Below are 26,258 nucleotides of genomic sequence, written 5' to 3'. Positions count from 1 at the left end.
GCATGCAACAGACAGAGTTTAGACCCAGTTTAGACAGAGACCAAGGGAATATTCTGTCTCAGCTATGCAGGTATTACTGTTTAAGATGTCTTCAGAAGCTGGAGGCACCAGAGTGATGCTGGCAAGCATGACACAGCACATCAGGAAGGTCTTCAGCTTCTTGAGCAGCAGGTGAAAGGCTGAGTGTTGTGGGCTAGGTCATCTCTGCCAGTGTTGGGTGCTATTTAGACAGCTGAGTCACACCTCAGCTGTCCATTGTTCAGGGTTTATGGAAGGATAAAAAGAAGTCTTTCAGCTTTAGTTTCTGTGCTAGTTTAACAAATATCGTGGCATGACTTCTTTGCTTTTGCCTGGAGGATGTAGGTGTTTGTGAGGACCTGACTAAAGGCCTGACTAAACTCAGAAATGCTTTCCCCAGAGACCACATGAAGTCTTCCAGTATGTAGAGGTACAGATGTTATGGGAGAGGCCTGACCCTTTCAGTTTCAAGTCTGTTCTGCAGGCTGCGTGACAGTGGTCTGACTGGTATGGCTGATGTGCATAGCCTCCATGCTTTTGCATCCAAATCCAATTTGCTTCGCTCAAAAGTATTATCCTGTCCTGTATTTTTGCTCTCTCTCTGTAAACGCACCAAGCCAAAGACGTGTCACTTTCCTGTGGAGTAGTTTGGGACTGCCTGACACCCTCTGCAGAGGAACCTGCTCATGTGTAGGCTGTAAAGATGTGGGCTTTTGTTCACCTGAGTGTGGCAAGTAAGGTGGGACAGGACAAGCCTTTTGCACCCAATTGTGTAGGTGGTGATGCTTAGGGACATAGGGTTTTGTGGTAGATTTGGCAGTTCTGGATTAACAGTTGAACTCAACCTTACAGGTCTTTTGTAACTTAAATAATTTTATAATTCTATGAAATCTTATAATTGCACACATTGTCATAGTAGGCTTGCTGAAGGAGCCTGCTAGTCAGCTGAATCTTGGTAAGGGTAACCCATTAGATGCACTTAGGAGAATTTAATTCATAAAAATTTTTAAGCTTCTTTTTATGTGACTTTTATTTTCCTCCCTCTCAGCTACCGTGGCTTCTAATTATCTTATGCTTTTGGATGTTGGTTTTTTAGTGTTTTTTTGGTTTTGGTTTTTTTTGTTTTTTTTTTTTTTTTTTGTTTTTTTTTTTTTTTTTTTGTTTGGTTTTGGGTTTTTTTGTGTGTGCGTGTGTGTCTCATTGTGCTTTCTTTTTTTTGGTTTAAGCAAGTTTGAGATTTTTTGATCATTATTTAACCAATGAAGGTTAAGAGGACCATTGCTCTCTGTATTTAACACTGTTGAAGAATCTTACTTTGAACTGTTTTGAGCTATTTGTCTTTTGAGCTATTGTCAATATTTTATAACAATTTTACTAGCATATCAGTGCTTGTTTAAAACAACATTTTTGCTAAGTCATTCAACACAAAGCTGCAGCAAATACTATATGAGGGTTTTTTTTACCTTAACCCTTTTTTCTAGTACATTGTCATATTATCATGGTTGTGTCCGCAGTTTAGGTATTGGGAAGCAACTCTGCTGTCCTGCAAGCCAGAAGGCATGCAAGTGGATGAGTGACTGTTGGGGCAGTTGACAGAGTTAAATAATTACATATAGGGGTGATTGACCTAGTTTTGTTTTGTTTTTTTTTCCCTTAAAAATAACTGAAACAAAACCATTTTTTTGACAGGAAGAGAAGATGGAAGGATTGTTGCCAGGTCATGATGATAAAAGAATGGAATAGGACAGACAGCTGCAGTTGCATTGTCCAGCTATACTGTTAGGAGGATTTTTGGCAAAGAAGAGAAGATACCTCTAAAATACAGGTAAGGGGTTGTGTTATAGGGACAGATAAAGTGAAAGTCAAACTGCATCTATGTCTGGGAGCTTTGTCATAATCTTACATGAGATCCAGACTCCTCCCTTGGATTTGAAGGGAGTGGAAAAAAGAAAGGAAAAGAATGTAGGCTCAAAGAAATGTGGGAAGGTACTGTATGATCTCAATGTAGTGTTAGACCAAAAGTGGCAAAAGATGCAGCAAAACCTGGAGAATGCCATTGACCTTTAAGTACTCACTGATTGGTAAATTCTGTGTTGCTATGAAATTCAGTGGCTAATAAATATATATTTATATATATGTACACAGTTTTCTGTTCCTTCACACAACAGGAATGTGATTTTCATTAAGTTTGGGAGACATGGTAAATGGTGTGTGGAGCATCCTAGTTGCTTGCTCCAGGACATGTAAGTCTACTCTCTTTTTTCTACTCTCAAGAAAGGCAAGTTTGGCCAAATGTCACACTTGGTTGCAATTAGGTAAAAGGAGCCAAACATTTCATCTCCAACTGAAACATTTGGTGAGGCATGAGAATAACTCAGAAGCTGAGACAATACGAATCTCATGGCAGTTCCACACATTATTTTTTTCTCATGTTCTATTCTGGAGAGACTGCAGAGAGAAGGACATTAGCTGAAATTACTGTATGAAAACAGGAGGGGTAGACAGGTTAAAACCCACAAATGGATCTAGTGATACTGTGAGTGTGAATAAAGGAGTGAAGAGGAAGAAAAAAATAGGAAAATGAAATCAAGCATCATAGCAATCTTTTAAAGCTTTATTTTTGGGAGAGATCCTTTTCAAGCAGGACACTTACTATGTGTTGTTATTTCTGCTTTCCAGAACACCAGTATGGAAGCTAAAACCAGTGAAGATCATTTGAAAGTCCAGAAAATGAAGAAGAAAGTATTGAGGAAGCAAGTCAGAGCTCAGCATACGTTGATGAGACATGAGGGCATAAAGTGTGTCTCCCATGTTACACAGGTAGTTGAGATTTTGATGGTGGTGTTAAAATGCTGCTTATCTGTGTTCTCTTCTCACATGTGTCTTGTGTAAAGTGCAGTTTTTAAAAATGGACTTCCTGAGATTGAGGGTTTTCTGTACTTCTTTGATTTCAAAGCAGAACTGTACTTCAGCAGTTCAGGGTCTTTGGATAAGGTGTTTTTTTTTAACCTGACACAGTAGTTACTTGGGTTGAGGAGGAAGGAGGAAGCATTGGAAATGCTATTGAAGTAGATAAACTTTTATTCTGTTTCTCTGTGGTTTCTTTTTTTTTTTTCCCTCAGGCTTTTAACTTTTGTACCTTTCTATCTTCCATGGTTCTCTGTCAAGTGTAATTTGTCACATCTGAGCTCACCATTAAAAATATGTCTATCTTGGAAATCTTTTCCATCTTGTTTTTATTAAGGCTGTGGTTCTGTGGGAATTGAGCTGGTTGGCTGACTTGCAGCTGTTTAAATGGGGACAGCTTTCTCTTTCCTTGCAGAAAAGAGACCTAACAGAAAGCTGCTTGGGTTTTTGATCTGTAGTGTACTGCCACAGTAGAGTTACAGCACATCAGAGAATGATCTCACAGATACTGATGTACCAAAAAGTGACAGGAACTTGCAGACAGATAGGGAAGTCAGAGTTTCTAATTTCACTCTCTCATTTATGAGGAAATACAAATGGCTTGAAACACTGTAGAGCAGTATTATTTACCCTATGCTTGTTCATCCTGATCCTGAAAATTCTTCCCATTCAAATATGGAAACATCAGTTAGATCTTTATACGTTTTTGTAATAAAATTTGGTTTAATTTTTGCTCAAATTTCAAACCACATGGACAGATGTTAATGACTCAGCAAACTTGTTTGTATTGCAAAGTATTTAGAACAAAGACTGTGTCTTTCTAGTATTGCATGGAAATGGGTCTGTAATTTGGGACTTGTTCCCCTTGAAACTGTCCCAGGTACCAAATTATCAATCTAATCTATCCAAAGAATAATTTTGGGGTCCAGCAAGGTCCTTTTTGGTGACAGAACATTTGAATAAATGATATGTGAAACAAAATCATAGTGCTAGTGGAAAATTTGTGTCAGCAATATAGAAAATACTTCCAGGCTTTGTGCAACAGTTATCTGAATTAACATCATCAATTGCTGCATGTGCTGCAGCAGTTGTTTAGTGGAGGTCTTTGTAGATTAGGTGAAAGGAGTGGTTTGAACCTCTGCATGTCCTTCATACATGAGTCCCTCCATCAATAATATTCCAGAAAATAGCAGTAATTGATAATGAGGTAAATCTTGAAAAATATGATCTTTGACAAACAGCCTTGTGCAGAGCTTAGAGCAGATGTTAACAGAGCCTTCACAATAGGCATAATCACAGCAGTGCTCAGTTTTTTAATGCCCCTCCTCTTTGGTTCTAAACCTCATTTTCTGTTTTTTTAGAGAAGTGAAGTGCTGTTGTTTGAATTAATTGAACACTTTTCCCAGCTGTTCCAGAAACCACCAAAATTATGTGCCAGTGCCACTGTTTGCTTGCAGTACACTTGTCACACACATGCCACTTCAAAGTGTGCATTACCTGGGGAGATGTTTCTGAGAGAGATTGCAAGGCTTTCAGCCACACTGTGTGCTGGGCAAGCAAAGGTTGCATTAGCCTTGTGTAACAAGCTCATGGAAACGTAAATATCTTGTGCAGAATACATAAAAGAGTGCTCATGGGTTTAATTTTTTTATAGGGCTGTTCTCTTGGTAAAATGCTGGTTTTAAATGAACCAACAATAATCACTAATTCTTTTTTGTTTTGTTTTGTTGTTTTAATTCTTTTTCATTTAGAGCCTGGTTATTGCCAATGCTGGTCTTGGTAATGGGATGAGTAGACAGCAGTTGCTCAGAATACTAGAAGAATATGGAGCAATGGAAACACTCTTAATGCCACCAAATAAACCATACTCGTTTGTGAAATACAGAACAACAGAAGAAGCCAAGAAAGCCTTTAATGCCCTTAATGGAAAGGAAGTAACATTGGAAGACTGTGAACAAAACATTGTTCTATATATTAATTTTGTGGAAAAAGGTACAGTTTTTCTGCTCTCCTATATATCCAGCTTCCTGCATACTGCTTCCCTTTGCTTTTACTTCCTGGATTGTAAATGTAGGTAAAAGCACACTAGTTTTGGTAAGTAGACACAGAAAATGAAAGCTAGAATCTGAGATTCTGGACATGAAATAACCTTTACTCTTTGTATTCCAGGTTAGATGTCGCAGACATTTTTTCACAGAAATCCTTTCTTTCAGATTTCTGCATTTTCTGGAAGCAAGGGCCTCAGAAAGAGAATGTAAACAATTGTTATCAGCTGCTGTGGAATGCGATAGGATGCACCTATTTTGACCTGTGATTGGTTCATGTTGCCATGTTTATAATTAAGGGCCAATCACAGGAACAAGCTGGGGACAGAGTCCCTGGACACAGCTTTGTTATAGATTCTTTCTTTCTATTCTTAGCTTAGCTTTAGCAGCCTCTGCAACTTCTCTCTTTATTCTATTTAGTATAGTTATAATGTATTATATATCATATATCAATAAATCCAGCCTTCTGATCAAGAAACAAGATTCTCGTCCATCTCTCACCATGGAGACCTTCAACAGGTCCCTGTAATAGTTAGGATACTCTAATTTCAACTATATTACTCGTAAGCAAAAGGAAAAAAGATTTGAGTAATTTCCTGACCGTTCAGTACTGTGCATGAAGGTTTTGGGATTAAGGAGCCTGCAGAATCCTTTTTTTCCTCCTTCCCCCTAATTTTTTTTGGCTGATTATAAGCTATAAAGAACTGTTGCTCTTTCTGTGAGCTTTCATAGTGTCTAGCAAAAAGGGTTCCTAGTGTTGGTCTGTACATTATGCTAGCAAATAGCTTTTTTTGATCTCTTAGGAAAGCAAACTGAATGTCCCAACATCAGTGGTGTTTTTCTTTCACCTAGGTATTGTTCTGTACTCCATATTTGTACACATTTGATTACAGACTATTCTGTCTGTGGAAGCTGCTGATATGGTAAATCACTAAAATTCTACAAAATTAATATGAAATTCAGGTAGAACCTTAAGTGATTGGGAAATTCTGTTTACCATTATTTTTACAGGAAAGCCACAAGCAGTTTTATGTTTGAATAGTGTAGTCTTGTTCGTCTTATGCAGTAAAATTTTTAGAAAGTGCTGGAATGATGCAGATCTCAGGCCTTACCCTGTTTTGTCGTGACAAAAAGGGATCATTCTTTCTCCAAATAAGACCACAATGAGGGCTCCATTGTATCGCTAAACATTTCTACAGCTGTGCTATATTATCATAAAAATAATTATATTTCCATAGGGAACACATGTTTTTATTTTCTCTAAAGAGTGACAAAATTCTCTTTTTTTCCTATACCTCAGTTTCCTTGCAAAATGCTGTTCCTACAAGCTTGCCTCCAGGCTTAGTGGTAATTGAAAACATTATTTCTCCAGAGGAAGAAAGGAGGATGTTGGAAAGTGTTGACTGGAAAGCAGATGAAGATACTCAGAATGGTGGGTACAACTCTAGGAATCCAGACAGTCTATACTTCTATGTTGTTTTTTTCCTGCAGTTTCAGGTTACAGGAAGTCTACATCTTGGGAAATGTATTGTCAGAAGTTATTCTGTGGTTACTCTTAGCATTTTAGAAGTTAGGTCTTATACTGCAAGTGATCAGTTCCTTGGGACAAGAGATCTGAATTGATATGCTAGAATGGGTTTACTTGAATAACAAACCTGCATCCAGAAACAATTAAAGTATTTTCTATGTGTCTTGTGCCACACACAAGACTGTTTGTAATTTGATGTCCAACTGAAGAGCTGTGTCTTCTTTTATGTAAAACAAATAACTTAGTGAGGCATACATTCTGGATGGTTTCACTTGAGCTTTTGGAGTTGAATCCTACATTAAATGAATTCTTGGAAATCACTTCGGAGTTCCTGTGTAAATTTGTTCCATGGAGCAATGCAAAAGGTTATTCTGACCTCAGCTAATGTGAAACTTGGTGATTAATGAGAATGATGGATGTTGATGTACCTGTAGGGTGTTCATCAGGTGTAAATTCAGAGATCAGGGCAAGAAAAAGATGCATTAAGCAAGGCTCAAAAAATTGGTGTTCCCTGTTTCTTGCATATACAAAAACACCATCCCTTTGACTCACAACAGCAGTGACTGTGATGTTTGATGAATTAGAAAAGAAAATAAGCAGAAGTGTGTGCGTGAAGAACAAGGGTCACATACACTATTTTAACTGCTAATTAAAGAATGTTTAGGCTTAATAGGTAGAATGGAATAGGGAAACATGGTAAAATGCCTGCAATGTTTCATATAGTCTTTATGTAGTCTAATCTTACTTTAAACATATGTGTTTTTACAGCCCAGAAGACTTTAAAGCATAGAAGAGTAAAGCATTTTGGATATGAGTTTCGCTATGATAATAATAATGTTGATAAAGACAAACCATTACCTGGAGGTGAGAACTTTCCTATTAAACTGTGCTTATTTTGCACTGATATTTGAACCATTATATAAAGCCTGATGTTTGAACCATTATATAAAGTTTATATATCAGTTTGCACTGATGTTTGAACCATTATATAAAGCCTTGCTGCGTTATGGCTGTGAGAGTCTGGTTAAAGGAGAGCCTTTGCTGTATCTTAAGCACCCACACAAAAGTGCTTCTTAATTTTGAGACTCATTCCAAATTATTGTTAGTGCTTTAAGCTTGTTGTCCAGTCACTTGGAGCAAGAGGTTGCTGCCCTTTGTTGAGCTCTGGTCAAATAAGGCTTTTGGGATTGTAATTGTCATTCCTTTTTAGCTTTTTGTTCCATAAAACAATTATGTGTTACAAATTGCATATTAATTTATTTGGGGGATATGACGTATGTTGCTGTATATATTTATCTCAACCAGCTTGAAACTTGCTGGATGCATGCACACTGAAATAAAATTTCCTTTGCTCTGAAAGCAATTTTGTAAAGGTTTCAATAACTCATATTGGGAGTTGAAGGCTGAGTCAGAGCAAAGCAAGTGAGTCATCTTATAGACTTAGATTTAAAAATAGCAAAATAGGAGAGTTAAATTCCTGTAAAACTTGAAGGTGTTTAAGGTGGTGCATGTGTAGTGGGGTGGATGTAGCATGCAACAGAAGGATTCTGGTTATCTTAAGATTTTAACTGTGAAGCTATATCATTGTAAGAGGATTGATATGTGAATTGTTTTCTAGTCTCACAGACTATCTTGTGTGTCAGAAAAGCATAAATACTTCTTGGGAGAAAACAAGGATAAAAATCAGTAGATTTTGGAAGGGATAGTAGTAACATGTTTGTTGGTGTTACCTGCAGCAGAATTTTTCAAACAAATCCTCAGGTAAAATGGCAAACCAAAAGTTCAGTGGAGGACTATGCCTTCCTTTCCTGTTTCAAGACCAGCTTAACTTCAGCAGATTTGTTGGTGATATTTAATCTAATTCAGTAACAGATTTCCAGGGAATAAATTTTTTAGGGAGCTCTTTGCACAACTGAGTCTTTGCATAATAATTTTGCTTCTTGACTGCAACTTTTTTATTGTAATTGGTAAAAACCTTTCCTCTGATTTGATGTGGTTTTATTTATGTGTAGAGATACTACAGTTTGCATTTGTAAGGACTACTCTGTTTCTGAATGCAGAGGGCTTGGAAGAGTGGCCCTTGTAATTTTGAGACCTTCAAGAATATTGGACTTGAAGATTAGGCCTCCAGTTCTGATGTGTCTCCAGTTCTGATGTGTATGTTAGCAGCAGATGCAGAGTAATCATCATTAAAGATGGACTTGCATGTATATGAAGCTACTTCTATGTATTTTCCTAGTTATATTTATTGTAAAAAGCTGTCCTGTCTTGTTTACAGTTCTCTTTCTGTAACTAGGTCTTCCTGAAATTTGCAACCCATTCTTAGAGAAGTGCTTAAAGCAGGGATATATCAAACATAAACCTGATCAACTGACTGTAAATCAGTATGAACCTGGACAAGGTAAGTTCATTTGTCCCTCAAAAATTTTGAACTCTATTTTATATAGGGATTTAACCCTGGTAGGGAACTAGGCACCATGCAGCTGCTTGCTAACTCCCCTCACTGAGGCAGAGGATAGAATTGGAAGATAAAAGTGAGGAGGCTTGAGATCAGGACAGTTTAGTAAGTTAAAAAAAAATAGGCAAACAAAACAAAGGAAGGAAAATTATGCAAAAAAAATTCCTCAGCTACTGGTCAATCAGTGCTCAGTCCCTGAGTAATGACATCCCTGGTAAACTTCACCAGGGATGAAGTAACTTTAGTGTTACTGATCACGATCTCATATGGTCATATGGAATATTCTCTTGGTCACATGGAGTCAGTTATCCTAGCTGTGTGCTCTGCTAGCTCCTTGTGCACCCCCAGCTGACTTGCTGGTGGGGAAACATGAGAACCATAAAAGACCTTGATGCTGTGTAAGGACTGCTCAGAAAGAGGTAAAACATCCATGTATTACCTACACTGTTTTCATGACAAATCCAAAGCATAGCACCGTACGGGCTCCTGTGGAGCAAATGAACTACAGCCAAACCAGTACAACTTCACTAAAAAGCAGGAGAGTGTAGCATCTAACTGTGAAATGGAGTAGGAACAGAATTTAAGCAGGAACCTGCTTAGTGTATTTCCTCTGTGACCAGAGATGCTTTGAAACAAAACTAAAGTTTTAGTACTGGTTTCTCCACATGGGAACTTAGGTTTAGAAGTGCAGTTTTTGATACCACGGTTATGGAAAATTATGGTGTTTGAGTCCAAGGTCATGATTTGAAAACTAACAATAAAAAGATGTAGGAATAAATAGTCATATTTGGCCTTCTAGTTCAGTGGATTTTTTTACTCCAAACTTGTATTGCTTCCTGTAATGTGCATACAGTCTCCAAGAAATGGAGACTCTCCTGCTGTTAGTACACATGATATAATGTTAGTGCATGTGATATATGGAGTGTTAAATATGATGCAAGCAGTGTTCCCTTATCCTAGCAATAAGGAATTACTGTATTTTTGTATTTTTTTCCAAACTGGAGGCTTCTGAAGAAAAACAAGCTTCTAATCACACTTCTAGGGAACAAATCACGTGCTGTACTTTTTGCTAAGCTTAGTCATCAAGCTTAAGTATCTGGCTTGCTTTCCAGGGTGAGTATCTCATTTGTCCTTAGGAAGAAAGAACAATGGCTTTACTCTCAGAATTAATGTCTGGCAGCTATTAAGAGTGTCTGCTGAACAAGGGTCTGATCCTATTTGTTTGTGTATCTGACAGTCTGTTAAGTTGATACATTTTGTACTTCTGGCTGGGACATCTGAGGAAATTAGTTAGAATTGTAGATTTCTATCAAGAATAGAAGCAGAGTTTTTTGAAAAATCAAACAAAAACCCAATCCCAAGGCAAAATACCCTTTCTTAAGTGCAAATCATTAGGATATGAATGAGCACAGAGCGCAGTCAGATTGATACTGCCTGCATCTTGGTTCTGAGCTGTTTTTTCCCTGGAAATTATACTTGAAATTTTGGAAAGTGAGTTATGGCTATGAGTATCTAAACTGGAGGGACCACACATAAGATAAATTAAATGAGATGTGTGGGTCAATGTGGTCTTGGTTGAATTACTGATGACAATGTGGAGAGCTGTCAGTGTTCTGCTGCACAGTGGATTGCACAGACTTCAGTGTGCAAGTTTGAGCCTCTTGAGGCAGAGCCTCAGTGCTTTGTACCGAGGCAAAGTTTTGAGCTGTAACAAGCAGGTATCTATCTGTCCTTGGTTTTCAAGTCTCACTGATTTTCTGTCAGATTAAATGTTGGTCTCATAAAACACTTGTATTGTTTTCCCTGAAACTAATGGTATTCAGAATATTTACATCTGGATGTAAAATCTGCTGTATAATAAAGGTGCTTTATAGAGCTGACTAACACTTCAGAAAAAATTATCTTCAACTCAGGAATTCTCTACACAGCCCAAAATCAACTTGGGTAGAATTTTTGATAATCAAATGAAACTGTTTTAGTTTGGATGGTATGGGAATGATTCTGTCTGCCTTGGCCTGCAGTGGGTCAGAGGAAGGTGCAGTTGCAGTTCTCCCAAGCTGTCTGCTGTTCTCCCTTGCTCACTGCTGACTGCTGTTCCCCACCATGTGGTGAGATCTTGCTGTGGCATGCACACTGCTGTTCTAGCATTTGGCATTAAAATGTGTGACACAAGCTGCAGGGATTGGCAGTTTCTTTCCAATTAGCAGATATGAAAGAAAAATCTAAACAAACCCCTAAAAATGACTGTCCTTTTGGCAATTCTCAGTTATGTGTGTGTACTCATACCCACACTAACAGATGTATTACCCAGGGGTTAGCCTAGCAGGGATGTTGCTTTGCCTAGGAAGTGCAAAGCACAACCAGACTTGATCCTAGCAGTGCCTGCCTCTGAGGTAGCAGGTCCTAATGCTGAAGCTGAAATTCTTAATGCAGTCATTTGCTTAGGAAATAGAGGGATTTGAAATTACTCCTCTCCGAAGGGAGTGAGGAAGAAATATATTATTGTGGATGAACTAAAGTCCAAAATCGCCATAGGTACCATAATTGTTGCTTCTAAGGGCTAAACTGCCTGCAAGGAGAGCAAAGTGCTTGAGCTTCTCTCTGCAGCAGGGAGTCCATCCAGGAATGAGCAAGGCCTTGGAGTAACCTGAACTATCTTCTAGGTATTTCTACTGATTATACAAGACACTTAGGTTAATTGTGTCCATCTAATCTGGGTGTGAGACAATTCCCTTGTTTATGGTAAGTTTTGTTTGTTCAACCATACATCCCAGTTTTCCATAGGGACATCCATAGAAATAGAACTTGCCAATGGAGATAGCACTCTATTATTGTTGTTGTTCTTGTTATTATCATTATTGTAGTCACTTTTTTGTTGTTTGTTTTTGTTATTTTTTTTTTAAACAGGAATTCCTCCTCATACTGATACGCATTCTGCTTTTGAAGATGAAATAATCTCTCTCAGTTTGGGAGCTGAGGTAAACTTAATGTTTGCATGTGGTCTGATGCTTTACTGAGAAGTTCCATTTTTACATTGTTAATTTGATTTTCCATGGTGTCTGTCCACATTCATCTGAACTTAATATCAAGTATGAAAGGTGGTATGATATGCTAATTAAATAAGTAATTGCAATATGATGGTGTCACTAGAAGATTAATTGATACAATGATTGAAAGATCATTGATAAAATAGTTTTTAAATCTTGGCATTCAGGTCTCCATTGACCTTCCTTCATCTTTATTTCATGCTTTTAATTTTATATATTCTGCCTTAGTACTGCAGCCCTGGGCTTTCTTATTCTTTCCATTCCAATGAAAAGGCTGACTCTGGCACAGATGCTCTCCTACTTCATTGATGTAACACCATAAGCAGTGCATTTCTAGGTTATTGTATTGCAGCATACCTCAGCATACCTCAGACCTTGCTGGTGTCAGAGATGGCCAAAAGCACAGTGATTTTAATCCCATGAAAAATACAAACCTTTCTGGGAAGTGGTCTGCATGGAGCATTTTAAGCCGTAAAAGGCTGGAATGTGTACATTTCAACCAGGGACACAGCCAGACTTGGACCATTTCTAGATATTTCAGGCATAGGCATTGGATTGCAGCCTGTTAGGTTTCTCACAAATTTCAGTGCCTTTTCCTGATGGGCCATAAATGCACTTTTCAGGTGCAGGCAGTCAAAACACAGATATATTTAAACAAGCCAGTGGCCCATGAAATGTTCTGTTGTTTATGGTTTTCCTTTCTAGTACTTCTACAATTTTTTATGATTTCTTTGTGGTTTTGTGCATTTAGCTCTTCATCTGATATTAGAATGAAAATATCAGTTGCAGTAATATGTGGTTTACCTATTTTAGGAGCGAAGCCCCCTTCTCTATTCCCATTAAATCTTACCACAGGCAAATTTACACACTCTATTAATAAATAATTGGTCTTACACATACAGCATCAACATTTGGTGTCTTTCTCTTCTTCTCTGTATTTTTCTCTCTGTAGGGTGTTTTTTCCTACTTGAATACATCAGGCTGCAATGTGGTGGAAAACATGCACAAAGCCATATGTCTTGTCCTTTCTTTGTTCTCTTCAACAGTAAATGCACACATTTAAATAAAAAGTGCCATAAAGAAATAACATTGCAACCCAGCCGGTTCTGTATTCTATTTTGGGAATTGGCAGACACTTCAGAGGAAAAAAAGGAAGAAGAATGCCTCATTATACTGAGTAATGGAAAGAGCATTTCTTTCAATTGCTTATATGCTTGTCCCTTCAGGATCTGAGTTAGGCAGATTGTGATAATTAATAACTACAATAAATGCTTTGGCTTATGAAAAAGAAGTCTGGCAGAACAGAGGACTAAATACAAAGACCCTCCTAGCCTGGTGACTTAGTTATCACCACTCAAACTCAAACTTTTTGTATCATCTTCACAGGCCCACAGAACTGATGAGATTGGATGGAATCTCTTAAAGTCATGTAGCCCAAGCTCTTGCTTAAGTAGGGTCAGGTTGTCCAAGACTATGTCTGGTTGTGTTTTGAATGTTTATGCAGACAGAGACTCAGCACCTCTGTAGGCAAAATTTTGTAGTATTTGACCTCTGTCACAGTAAAAATCCGAACTGTTTCTTCATGTTCTGATGGAATGGCATGGGATTTAAATTGTGTCCATTGTTTCTTGTCCTGTTGATTTACATTGTTAGGAAGAATCTGCATCCTTCTTCTTCATTCCTTCCCATCAGTTATTCACACACAGAATAAGAGCCATCTTCCCTGACCCTTACCATCCCTTGTCCAGGCTGGTCAGTCTCAACTCTGTCAGCATCCCCTTATGTAAAGATATTCCTTAATAATCTTTATGGCCTTGTCCTGGACTTGCTCCAATAAGTCCATGGTGTTCTTGTAGTGGGAAGCTCAGTCCAGTTCCAGCACTGGACAGAGTACAAGAGATAGCCCTCACCTGGGCTGATAAGTGAGGAAGGATCACCTCCCTTTACCAGCTGAGTGCTCTTCCTAATGTAACCCAGGATACTGTTGGCTTTTTTTTCTCCAAGAGTACATTGGTGGCTCATGTTCAGCTTCTTGTCACCAGGACCTCAAGGTCATTTTTAGCAAAGCTGCTTTCTAGCTCATCAGCTGCCAGTGTGTAAAGATACGTGGAGTAATTCCTGACCAGGTGCGGGACTTGGCACTTCTGTTTGTAGAACTTCATGAGGTTCCTGTTGGCAGCAGTTGTCCAGCCTGTCCAGATCCTTCTGAATGGTGGCACAACCATCTGACATCAGCCACTTCTAGTTTTATCTGTAAATGTGCTGAACGTGTGCTCTGACCCATCATCCAGGTCGCTAGCCCTGGTGTCAATCCCAAGGGCAGCCCACTAGTGATGTTTAATTTGTTTCTGCAAACCTGATTTATGTTGAAAAAGGAATAGTTACTGGCATATATGTTCATTTTAAATATAAACAATCTTGCAAAATAAAGACATGATTCTTCACAACGCTGCGTTTGTCTTGCATCAGATAATCTACAGCAATCCAAGTTCTTACACCTGCATGAAATTAGGTGAAAAGGTAGGTGTGACATCCTCTTTCCTATCTCAGTCTCATGAAACAGTTTTATCAAGAGGCACAGAGGGGCAAGTGGTGGCCCTGGTTGGTGCAATCCATCGTGTTTTGAGGAGTTTACATGATGGATTTAACTTGTTTTGAAGGAGGAAAATTTCATTATTGCTTGGCACTTCTGCCTAGCTTATAAAAACTTCTCAATAGTTAGAGGGCAAAGCAGTGCAAGGTGATTTGTCTTGTCCTGTAATACTTCAGGAAAAGTAGGGGTCTCAGGCTAATCTTTCCTGTATGTGACCCATTTCTTTACCATCTCGTGGGAAACTGCATAATAAAATGAGACTTTTAGAAAGTCCTGTGGACTCGTAATTGCATTTTATAAATCACCACATTCACCTTGTCTTTACAGGAGTTGATAAACTGAAGTTATTAATGAATATCAGTTTCAACGCTCTGTTATTGAATGCAACTTTCTTTTATTCAGAAATTGTCATACTAGGAAAGACAAGGCAATGTGGTAAATTTAGATGAACAATCTTTTATTAAACTTAATGGCAAATCATATTCTGTATCCATAAATTTTAACAAAGTACTGCAAAACAGGGATCAATCCTTTCTGTTGAGAATTTTGGTTTTATTTCAGTTAGGTGTTATTTTCAGTGCCTCCATTTGGTGTCTCTAAAGATATGCAGTTTTACAGTATTTCACCAGAAGCCTGGCCAAGTTTGCAGCTGTCTCAAAAGAATCTTCATTTTAACCTGTGTTGAATTTTTCTTCGCAGGTGTGCTTCAGGAGCTTGATCAATATTGAGATTTCTGTTTTTCCAGTTTTCCTAACTTGCCATTTTATATGCTGCTGTGTAAGGCCTTGATTCATTAAAACTTTAGAAATACACAGGTAGCATTTCTATTATGAGCTCAGTAGTGCTATGAACATATCCAACCCACAGAAGAATTTTCCCTTCCTGGCTGCAGATCTTACTCCCAATCTAAAGTTACCAACAACCTGTAGTTCCTCCTTGTCAGCTCTGCCCTGCTGCATCTGAGACTGCTGTGGGACACCTACTGTGCCCTGCCACACAGCAAAGCACAGTCACAGTTTGCTCCAGAGGGATGTTGGTTTGGCACAATATCCTGATTTATGTTGCTGTGTCCCATTTTCCTAAGATGCAGCCCCAGGCTTGTCATTCTCTCCTTAGCTCTGCTTTTCCTTGCCTTACTCTGCTTCCTGTGTCTTGGGCTGGCAAAAGGCTGGTGCAAACACTGAGAACTGCTGTGGTGCTCCAGGCCCTGACCTAATGTCTGAGGAAGGAAAGCTTTAGGGATTTCAGCCAGATTTGTGGCTCAGGGTTAAAGAGGGGGGGCTGTGTATGGATCATTGACTTCTGCCTAGCTTCTGTTCATCTGAACACATTCATCATCTCTTAGCCTGTGGATCTTAGGTGCTTTGATCTATAAAGAAAACCTGTGAGTCTCTTAAGCCTTGAAAGCAGAGCAGTGTTTCAAAGAAAAGCTTCACCAGACCTTTTGAACAAGCTTTGAGTATGGTCATTCTAGAACTGATAGAATGAGGTATGCTGCTTCTACTCATCTCTCAGTCTGATAATTGACCCTTTTTCTGGCACTTTTGCTTCTTACCTGTTGATCTATTTCCAATCTGTCTTGGCTAACAAACAGAAACCTGTGGCTGGTATAGCAGCAGCTGTTTCTGTAATAGCTGAGAGATTTTATGAGAAGCCTTTAGGAAGTCTAGACTGTACCCAGCCTTTGACAGTTAGCAGCTGTTTTGTGTCTTGCATGAGCTTTAATAAGATAGACAGGCACTAGGTACTGCTGTGTGGTCCAGCTCTTGCTCTGCTTACCTTGGCTAGTTGCTAATTCAGCTTTATTTGCTGTTTACATATATATTGTTGTTGTTTTTTTTTCTTGTAAGGAAAGGCAGAAAACATCTTGCCTATTTAAAGAATTACTATGGTAGGGGCTGTACCAAAGTTTTGTTCTCTGTGTTGGCAGGATGATGGTAGTGGGTGAAATAGTAACAGTCATCAGTATTTCAAAAGAGATTGTATTGGCAGAATCAAATTGTCTCTGAACCCAAATGGAAGATATTAATTTTGATCACTACAACCTAATGCTGAGTTTAGAAGTTTGTTCAGATGAGGTAGGATTCCTAAAGCTCAGTAACATGCTTTTCCAGTCTGTAAGACAGGTGCAACTCAAGAAACATGTCTTACAGTCATGGATTTTATTGGTTCTTGAAGAATAGCAACTTTCAGTAGCTTTAGCTGGAAATCCAAATGGACATAATTTATAATTGTATGCCAAGTTTAGTTGGTTTGTCCCATTTAAAGTGGTATTTCATTTTTGAAAACTAATGAGGAGCTGCTCCAATTGAAAGGTGTGCTGAGCACTGCAAGTTAAATGCATCAAGCTTCATAAATCTGTCTCTTCTGTTTGCATTTGCTCTGTATACATATATCCTGTGTGTTTATTTCTCTCCATGCATGTCATACCATGGTTGACTGTCACTGAGCTTGGATGGGATACAAGAAGCACCAAAATCAAGGGAAAACTTCCTTTTGACATAATTGAACATTGAAATATGCCCTCTGCGATAAGTAACAAAGCCTGCAGCCCCTTCATGGAAATACTTACAACAGTCTACCTGCCTATTTTGGGAAAGGTGAAACATTCTGTTCTGAGTTTTTATTTCTGTGCTGGATGTCTCTTCCCCATTTGCATACAGGATTCTGTTCACAGATACCAACATGTACTGCTGATGTTTCCACCTTATGAGTTATTTTAACTCATAAGGATCCTGAAAGCCCAGCTTTCATGTAAACTGTTCAGAGGGAACCTGTCCTGCAGTAAAGAAAAACATCTTTGGTTGTTGATAGGCTAAATCCTGTTTTAGCCAAGGGTAACAAGAGCAAGGCACCCGCTGTGTGCCATTAATGTAGATAAGCATTTGTTTCCCAAGTGCTGTAGGAATCTGCTAACCAATTTCAATTTGCATGGAGATTGTACAAGAAGAGCATTCTGGTTTGGTCAGAATTGCCCTCAGAACAATGATTTGGTAGCATTATTTCCCCAGAAGCTGTATGGCAGTAATTTGTGAAGAAACAGGACAGCAGTGTGGAGATGTTGCTTTCTCTGTTACCTTCTCAGCTACTTGGGAAGAACAAGATCAAAACTAAGCTATGACAGAGCCATATTTCAAGATTTTGTATGTAAAAATATTCTTTTTTGCTCCCCTTTCATATTGGTGTGACATTACAGTTTCCAGCTGCCTCTTTGTCTGAGGCTGGGTATTTACTATGAGTAGGCCAATACCAGGTAAATAATTCTGAAAAGGTTGCTCTCCTTTCTCCCTTCTGTTGGATTGGTACCAGCCTGCCTTCCTCTCCACAGAAGGAGGAAACTTATCATAGTCCATACCTTTCCATGAAGCTGTTCCCCACTATGCAAAGCCCAGTAGCTCCTACTTCAGTGCTGAGGAAGGAAGGCACCCTGTGGTTTGATTGCTGAATGTACTGTGACTTGCTGAGCTATTTCTCCTGGGTCTGCTAGAGTGGGAAGTTGCTTTTCTCCATTCTCTGTAGTGGTTTTGTTTCCTGTTCATGGTCCATTATTTTGGCTACTGAGGGGGAAGGCAGAGCTGTGGCTTCTCCTGGTTCTTAACAGTTTGCTTTCTTCACGGTCAGTTGGTTGTTCTTTTTAGCATCCTGTGCTTTGTTTGAGCTGTTTTGGTGTTGAGAAAGGGTTGTGGAAGAATATTCTCTTTGTCTGCTGAACTCCTCAGGGGAGTGTATCCAAAGTGAATGTGGAAAGAGATATAAGAAACGGCAATTAGGAAGAATTTGAAAATTAAATCCACTCAATATCACACAGAAAAATACATTGAGATGCTATAAGAAATATCATATGGTTCCAGTTATTTTTGTGTGATTGTGAGAGAGCACCTACTGTGACTGAAATACTTTCTAAAATGTTTGCAGTCTGCAGTAGGGCTTAAGATTTTCTAATTGGGGTCATAACTGCTAAATAATGAAGGAAAGCTTCTGCTTAATTCCTTTAGCAGCTTGATTCTGTTTTACCAGAACCTGTTGTCTCCAGGCTATTTGCTGTTTCTGTAGTGTGCTTATTTTGTATGCTGAGGCAGCACCATTTCATTTTCAATTCTCAGACGTCTGGCTGTTAAGGCGCTACCGTGACACACAAATACAGATACTGAATTTTTCAGGGGAGCAAATGTACTCTCTAAAAAGTATCTTGCTATTCCATAGCTATTGCTACATATTTCTAATTGGTTTTCATGTGGTAGGAAAAATGTAGATAGGTAACAATCTTGGAAAAACATTATACTGTGGTATATGGTACCACTCATTTTAAATTAAAACCTTTTTTTTTTCCTCTTTTGCACTTCATGCCTCCCATGTATCCTTCACTATGATACATGAACCATTCTTCTGTGGTGGTGAGATTAATTAACTGTTTAAATACGAAGTTTGTATTTATTCCAGCAGGGGAAAAAAAAGGTTATTGTAATAAAAGAAAAGAAGCATCAGATAGGAGACCATTAAAAGCAGTGTGGTTAACAGGTTGAGGGAGGGGATCTTCCCCCTGTGCTCTGCTCTCATGAGACCCCTCTTAGAGTTCTGCATCCAGCTCTGGGGCTGCCAACATAAGCAGGACAAGGACCTTTTGGAGACAGTATAGAGGGGATTATAAAATTGATAAAAGAGCTGGAGCTTCTGCTGTGAAGACAAGGTGAGAAAGTTAGGATTGTTCAACCTAAAGAAAAGAGGGATGGGGAGTTTTCCAGTACTTAAAAGGGGCCTACAGAAAAGCTGGACAGGGATTCCTTATCAGGGAGGTTAGTGACAAAATGTAGAGTAATCGTTGAATGGTTTGAAATGGTTTGAAATAGTTTGGAGTAATGGATACTGAAAGAGGGGAGATTCAGATTAGATATTTGGGAGAAATTCTTTACCATGAGGCTGGTAAGACATGGGAAGTTGTGAATGCCCCATTGGAAGGGATGAACCCATGGAAGGGTTCAAGGCCATGCTGGGTGCTGCTTTGAGCTGATGTAGTGGAATGTGTCCCTGCCCCTGGCAGGGGATTTAGAACCAGATGCTCTTGAAGGTCACTTCCAAACCAAGCTATTCTGTGATTCTATGAAAACTAACAGAGCATTTGAATTTACATTTCAACTGGTATTTTTACAGCTGAAGTTGTTTTTTAGTCAGGTTTTGAGTTGTCATTCTTGAAATAGTTAAATTTTTTGATAGAAACCTTTGTGCTGCTTTTTAGTAGTTACTAATTTCTTCATTTTTTAAAGGATTTTTTGTTTTGTCAAGAGGTTCATCATTGAAAGTTACTGTAATTCCACATATTATTTTTAGGAGGTCAGTACTTGCTGTGTGAAATGGAATCCTGGTGTCTGCTACCAGTTAACAGCAAACAGGCTGAACTGGTGAACTAAAAAGTTATCTTTAGGTGTTGCATTTCAACTGTACTTCTGTTTTGGAATTCAATAAGGAAACCTAATCTGTTGATGTCATCATCAACCTAAGCTGTTGATGTCATCTCTATTGTCATAGGAGCCTATTTTAAGACTGTGGCAAATTTCATGTAGAAATGCCTAGTCAGTCAGTACTAATCATCACAAGTAGCCTATAAGCAAAGAAACAAACTTAACTTGTTGAGCTCCTGCTGTGGTGTATTGTGTCTCATGGCTTTGGACTGGAATTTGTAATAGCAGTAAGTGGTAGCACATGAGGTTTGAAGTCTGTCTGCGTTTATACTATCCTACAAATCTGAGTATTCTGCATGCTTTAGTGTTCTGTTTCTGTTTTTCTTATCAGCTATGTTTTGAGAGGGCTTTCTCCAGAGGGCTCTCGTTGCAGTAGAGATAAACTTTTGCTGAGGAGCTGGCAATGTTGAGCAGTTAAGGTGTGCTGGAGCTGTCAGACCTGTGATGCTGATACACTAGGCAGAAGGATTCTGTCAGTGGGAGAGTTGTGCCCTTAGCAGAGAAGCAAGCAGGCAGGCAGGCAGCCTGTCTGTGCTGCCCAGGGGCAGTGCAGGGAAAACCCTGGTCTGTCTGCTGGGGCAGCAGAGAAATGGTTGGAGGAAAGCAAGGCTGATGGTGCAGCAGAAAGCAGAAAAGTGGACATTTCACAGTTCCTTGGGAGGTGTTCTTGTTCCTCCTGCCCTTCCTGTTACTGCCTGCATCTCTGCCATGTGCATTCATGCTGTCAGTTGTAAATTCAGATGTTGAGGCCCTGGTTAGAGCCCTTTTAAGTAACTTTGGCTGGATTTTGAAAAGACAGTCATTGTGCTAATGAAGCAGTTGGAGAAGACAGAAGAAAGAGATTACGTCCTTTATGATGAAAATCAGCAGTGTTGGAATACTTCCCATCCAAATTTCAGAATGTGTTTTTCCTTTATGGTTGTTTTCCCTGTTCTAAAATAACATGTATATGTCAGATGTGTGGGAGCTCTGTGGGGTGACATGTAGCAATTGAGTAATTGATAAAACAATTTTCTTCAAATTATTTTAAACAAGTGTCTTTGTGTCAAGTAGTGTTTTGAATTATACTTTGTGGCCACAGGAGACATTGTTAACTAAGAAGATAACTTCCATTAGTTCTTTGGGGTTTTTTTGGGTTTCTTTTTAGGGGAGGGAGTTGAGGGTTATATGCTTTTGATTGCTAAGGAACGAGGTTTCTTAATGTATGTAAGGAATTTCTTTAAATTCATGCCCAAATCTCTGTTCCTCAGTAGATTTCCCTTTTGAAGATGTAGAGGATTAAGAAACAGGCCATATGGTAGTTTCTATAGCAATAGATGAAAAACCATGTCTTGTCAGCCCTTATGAGATATGATGCAAGAATTAGTTTGGGAAGGCACAGTTTGCGTGTCTTATATCCTGGCAGTTCTCTTTTATTGTAATGATCTCTGGGACAGCTGTTAGATGCAGGCATGAGAAGGACTAGCTGACCTTTGTTTCAAACTCTGAGGGCATAAATTCATCATTTCATCCCTTTGAATTACAGGTATTCAGCACCACACTGTTTCCACGCAACTTTCTCAGTATATAGGGGCCGAGATTTTAGTGATGATAATAGTGCAGGACTCGGTTTCAATTAAAGCAGGGCTCTTTTAAACAGAGTTGAAGCATCTGTTGAATCCATGTGTGGATGCCTTATGAAATAATTTGTTGTCAATGGTATTTAGTCCAGGATTAAGACTGAAATTTTAGTATTTACAGGTAGGGGTACCTGTGTGCTGCATGCCTGAGCTCCTCTGTAATCGGTGGGGATTGAGTCAGCCCAGCCTATGGGGTAATTCAGCTCATGCTGGGTTACACGTTTCATTTCATTTCATAGGTTTCAGTTCCCCAGTTGGGTTGTTTTAAAATCTTTAAAATCTAAGGTCAAATGTTTTTAAAATCTAAGGCCAAATGTAGATCTTAATCTTGAACTGATTTGCCTGTTTCCACCCTAGTCTTAAAGTTAGCCTGAATTCCTGTACTACAGCACTTCAAGCAGAAAGCTGAGAGCTGCAGAGGAGAGTTAGGTTTGATGAACAATCCCAGTGTTTGTAAGGGAAGATGGTTTTCCACAGTATGGGATAATGAATATGCAGCATATTTTACCCATTCCTTGAAATACATTAAACCTGCAAAGACTTGGGCTATTTTACTGGTGGGTCTGTGCCACACTAGTACTTGGTATGAGTCTACACTTTGAATGTAAATATTTCAGGTCCTCTTTCCTGCAAATTACACTTACCTGTTTTATTCCATGTTTGGCAATATTACTCAGGCAAAGCCTGGTTTTTGCTGTATCAATTATTGTTTATATAGCATGGAGGCTTTATTCCCTGTTGCTCACCCTGCTTCTGCTGTAGAAAACTTGCAATTAAAGCCTGCAATTGTTGATGACAGGATGATAAATGTACAGGTAGTGGAATGGATGTAAAATTACAGTTGAAGAGAGTCCTGCTTATGTGTATTTGCAACCTCAGTAATGTGAGAATTGTGTGTATTTCCATAGGTATTGGTAAACAATCAATGGTTTAGAAAGGTGAGATGTGCTTTTTGAATGCTGAAGTGTTTCCCTTTCTACTTAGATATTGAAAACCTCTTGAGAACTTTTCTAAAAGGGTGGGAAAATTACAGATATTCCACAGCATCACATAGACCATGTGCTACCACACACATCCATTTAGGATCCTCTATATTAGGATCCTCTAAATATCCTAAATATTAGGATCCTCTATATATTATACTTGCATATAAATTTGTGATTATTACAGAACAACTGTGTCTGTGTTGTAAGGACTTGTTTAGTGGTTTCTTGGTGGACATTTGGTACAGTGTTCAACATGTAAATAAGGAAGGGGTCAGGATGTGTAGGAGTCCTCTTGTGCTCTTCCATTGAACTGTCCTCTATTAGAAAGCAAGAGATGCAAAACCTTAGAAATTTCCTTTCCTTTGGAAAGGAAGATGAATGATTTGGTGCATTTCAGGCACATTCTGCCCTGGTATAGTTGGATGCAATTCCCTGTATGTCAGTGTAGTAGCACCCATGGATGTGAGGGAAGATATATCACTGAAAAAATGGGAAAATACTGCAGAGGAGGCTAAGTCAGTAAAAGAAATTAAATGAAGACTAACAGCATTAGCCTCTTGCTTTCTGTGTACTAAAAGAGTATAAGCTAAGAGCTAGGGAGGCAATTTATTAAAGGATGAAGATGAAATGTTAGTGAGAATGACTAAATTTGTTCTTGTTGGGAACTTGGCTGACTCTGACTCTGGATTCACAAAAGGACACCAAGGTTTTGTGCTTGGGTTAGATAGCACTTCCCAGAAAGGACACATCTGTACCTGTTGGGGGAGAGAGAGGGGGGAGCAGTGGTAATGAAACTATTGCCTTTTAGTGTAGGCGTTGAAAGCCTTTTATATATGAGTCTAATATACAACATTGAGTTTTAACACAAGTAATGATCTGGGAAGATGCAAAGAGCACAGGTAATGTCCTGACATACAAAAGAAACTTGATACTTTTAGAGCAGTAGGAACTGACATATTTAAAGGCTTTTGAAACGAGGAGTCAGTTTGAGCAGAAGTTGGTGGGATAGTGCCATAAGTACCACCAGCATCCCAACCTCTGCCAAGGCTGGGCAGAGCAGCCACCTCGCTGGACATCACAAGGAGCTGGCATCCAGCTTAGTGAGGTGACTGATAATTTCTCATGACTTAGTGTTGGTGAACCTCTAGAGGTGAGGTTCCCTGGGTACAAAAGGAGAGTGGTGTATATTCCTACTAGCTATGGCAACGCCTGCAGAGGGTTGGAAGCTCCTCCATCCAACTGTGGTTAGCTTGAAAGTTGCAATAGTTTTCCTCTTCTTGTGCACTACACGAATCTTTTAGAGAGAGGTGAGACAATAAAGGAATTTGTATCATGGAGTCAGTGGCATACAGAGTAACTGGCAGAGACACTGGTGTGCTGTTCAGTGCATGCACTCCACTCCATGGGCATAGCAAGAAAATCGTAACAAGGTGAGACCTCAGGTATAAAAGAATGAAGTGTCCATATATTGAAATATTTTTTAAACACTTATATGCTAGACTTTGATTAAGAGAAAGAAACACATAGATAGTTAAAATGACACAGAGAATTCAGGAAGATAGTAACATGTTGCATGGATGGAAAATTGAATACAACTTTTGAAGACAGAAAGCCTAGTAAGTATATTAAGCATCTGAGCAACATCACCATAGTGCCTAAGTGGATAAACAGGCTTAGCAAGAGATGGTATGCTTTGGTATAGATCTGATATGGGGGAGGCCTGCACATGTGTTGTGAGATTTTTGAGAAAGGCAGTACTGAAATAGTTCATGGTCACGATTGTCAGTGCTGCACTTGTTTTCTGAAGTATGGCCAGAGTATGTACATGATACATGATGTAAATATCTGCATATATTACATAAGGTAAATTTCTTATGATGTGGATTATTCAGGAAAAATAATCCTAATTGCTTTCCTTTGAAAATTCAGCATCTTCTGAGTCCTGAATTTTGGAATTTAGCATGGTTTTTGCAGTGAAAGGTGCTGCATGTTACCAATTAATTGCCTTGATCCTGTGTGAGCCAGCAGGCTCTTGTCTCTGCATAGAGCCCCACTGTGTTGTTCAAGCTCTGTGTGTGGGCTCTAAACCTCTCAGCTGTCTTTGAAGTAGACATTTTTTTTTCATCTGTTTTACATGTGGGAAACTGTTATGTAGGCTGATAATCTGTCTTTGCTCTCTGAAAATTCAGTAAATAATGTCAGAGACTTGAGAAGCATTCCACATTGTGCTTTTTTTAGCTTTAGAGTATGTTTCGTCTAAGGTAGTCTATTATCATCAAATACAAATTGCATCAGAGACAAAGCTTAGAAAAAGAATTGCTGATCCCCACTGTAGCTGTGAATTTCTTATTGACATTGTCTTCATAGCTCTGCTGCATTTTTTCTGTTTTCCCTTTGAATCTTTACTTGTTTGATAGACCAGTCATTCACCTTCATCCTCCTACTCTTTCATGAAGTACAGTACCACTGCACTGAAAGGTGGTGCAGACTTCTGCACCCTGAGGTGTTAACAAAAAGATACTTTATTCCCTTCTTATGTTGGATTATTTTCTGATTTTTGCATTTTGCCATATTTTATGCCACAAGGAACAATGTTCATGATATGGGTGTCTCTTTGCTTTGAGGTTTCGCCATCCTTGAAAGCTGTTTACCGGTTCATGTGCTCCCTTGTCATGATCATTTTCTCTTAAATAACTTGGCATCATGACAAATTATTTCAAACCACAAGTAGATATTAGCTGTTTCTTTTAAGTTTTGGGGTTTTTTGCTATATTCAGAAACTCACTTTTTCCATAGTGGAAGGAAAAAGGTAAAACTTATATAACACCCACTGTTTTTATGTTTTGATTGTAATCCTTGGATGATACACCATGAGCTATTTGATCTTTATTGACTCTGCCATCTAAGAGAAAAAAGAAGATAGGTAAAAACAAAAATAGTAATTGGAAATAGCTCCTGTGGAGCAAAGCTGTCATGAAGCAGATTGATTCAGCAGTGGCAAAGTTGCTTTATTGATTGTAAGTCCTTAGTAAATTAAAAAGAGGAGCAAATGCGTTAATCTTCTGTGTGCGTGTGTGTTTGACAGTGACAATTGAGAATGCTCTGCCAGGATAAAGACACATAGAGCAGTGTGGGAATGTTTTCTACTTCAGTCAGCAGCAGGCTTGCCAGAGATAAGAATAGGGTTCTTCAGAAATCCTTCTGGATTGAATGTTCTTTACTGTGCTGTAAACAAAGGACAGAGGAAGTATTTGTGCTTGGTTTTTTAAGCATTCAGGTGCAATTAGTCTACGTAAAGAAATGAAGCTTAGCAATTATAATAATTTTCTTCAGGTGTTCCTTAAATTTTATTCTCTCTCTCAATTGCAATGTCAAATTTGTTGTTAATAGATCAGTGCAAAACCTTAATATATTCTAGCTTAGGACCTCAATCTGCTTCATAAGCAAAATTTCAGTTTTGGATTTAGACTTGACTCTTTTAATTACTGCTAATTACTTAATGTCATTGCCCATTTGCAAGTAAATTAATAGTTTTTTATGTTTTCCTTCCCAAATCATCACAGCTTCTCATAAGGATGAAATTCAGTTAGATGGGGAGCAG

The 26,258-nt window shown here is 38.7% G+C and overlaps 1 protein-coding gene across 3 annotated transcripts in view; it reads left to right on the top strand.

The window, feature by feature from the left end:
• The window catches only part of ALKBH8 (alkB homolog 8, tRNA methyltransferase), a 45,951-nt gene that overhangs the window by 1,287 nt on the left and 18,406 nt on the right, over positions 1–26,258 (top strand). Inside the window, exons 1-8 of one of the 3 annotated variants that reach the window (XM_063148953.1) lie at positions 152–171; positions 1,708–1,843; positions 2,698–2,838; positions 4,677–4,917; positions 6,271–6,402; positions 7,267–7,362; positions 8,795–8,899; positions 11,864–11,934. In XM_063148953.1, coding sequence (XP_063005023.1) covers positions 2,707–2,838; positions 4,677–4,917; positions 6,271–6,402; positions 7,267–7,362; positions 8,795–8,899; positions 11,864–11,934 — 777 coding nt within the window. In that variant the 5' untranslated portion in view covers positions 152–171; positions 1,708–1,843; positions 2,698–2,706. Of the gene's footprint in view, positions 1–151; positions 172–1,707; positions 1,844–2,697; positions 2,839–4,676; positions 4,918–6,270; positions 6,403–7,266; positions 7,363–8,794; positions 8,900–11,863; positions 11,935–26,258 lie in introns of those variants that run through there. The other 2 variants (XM_063148951.1, XM_063148954.1) reach the window with 2 other exon arrangements.

This window comes from Melospiza melodia, chromosome 2, assembly GCF_035770615.1.
Source record: "Melospiza melodia melodia isolate bMelMel2 chromosome 2, bMelMel2.pri, whole genome shotgun sequence".
Lineage (NCBI taxonomy): Eukaryota > Metazoa > Chordata > Aves > Passeriformes > Passerellidae > Melospiza > Melospiza melodia.
Note: the sequence above shows the minus strand (reverse complement) of the source record. Positions and strands in the feature narration are given on the sequence as shown.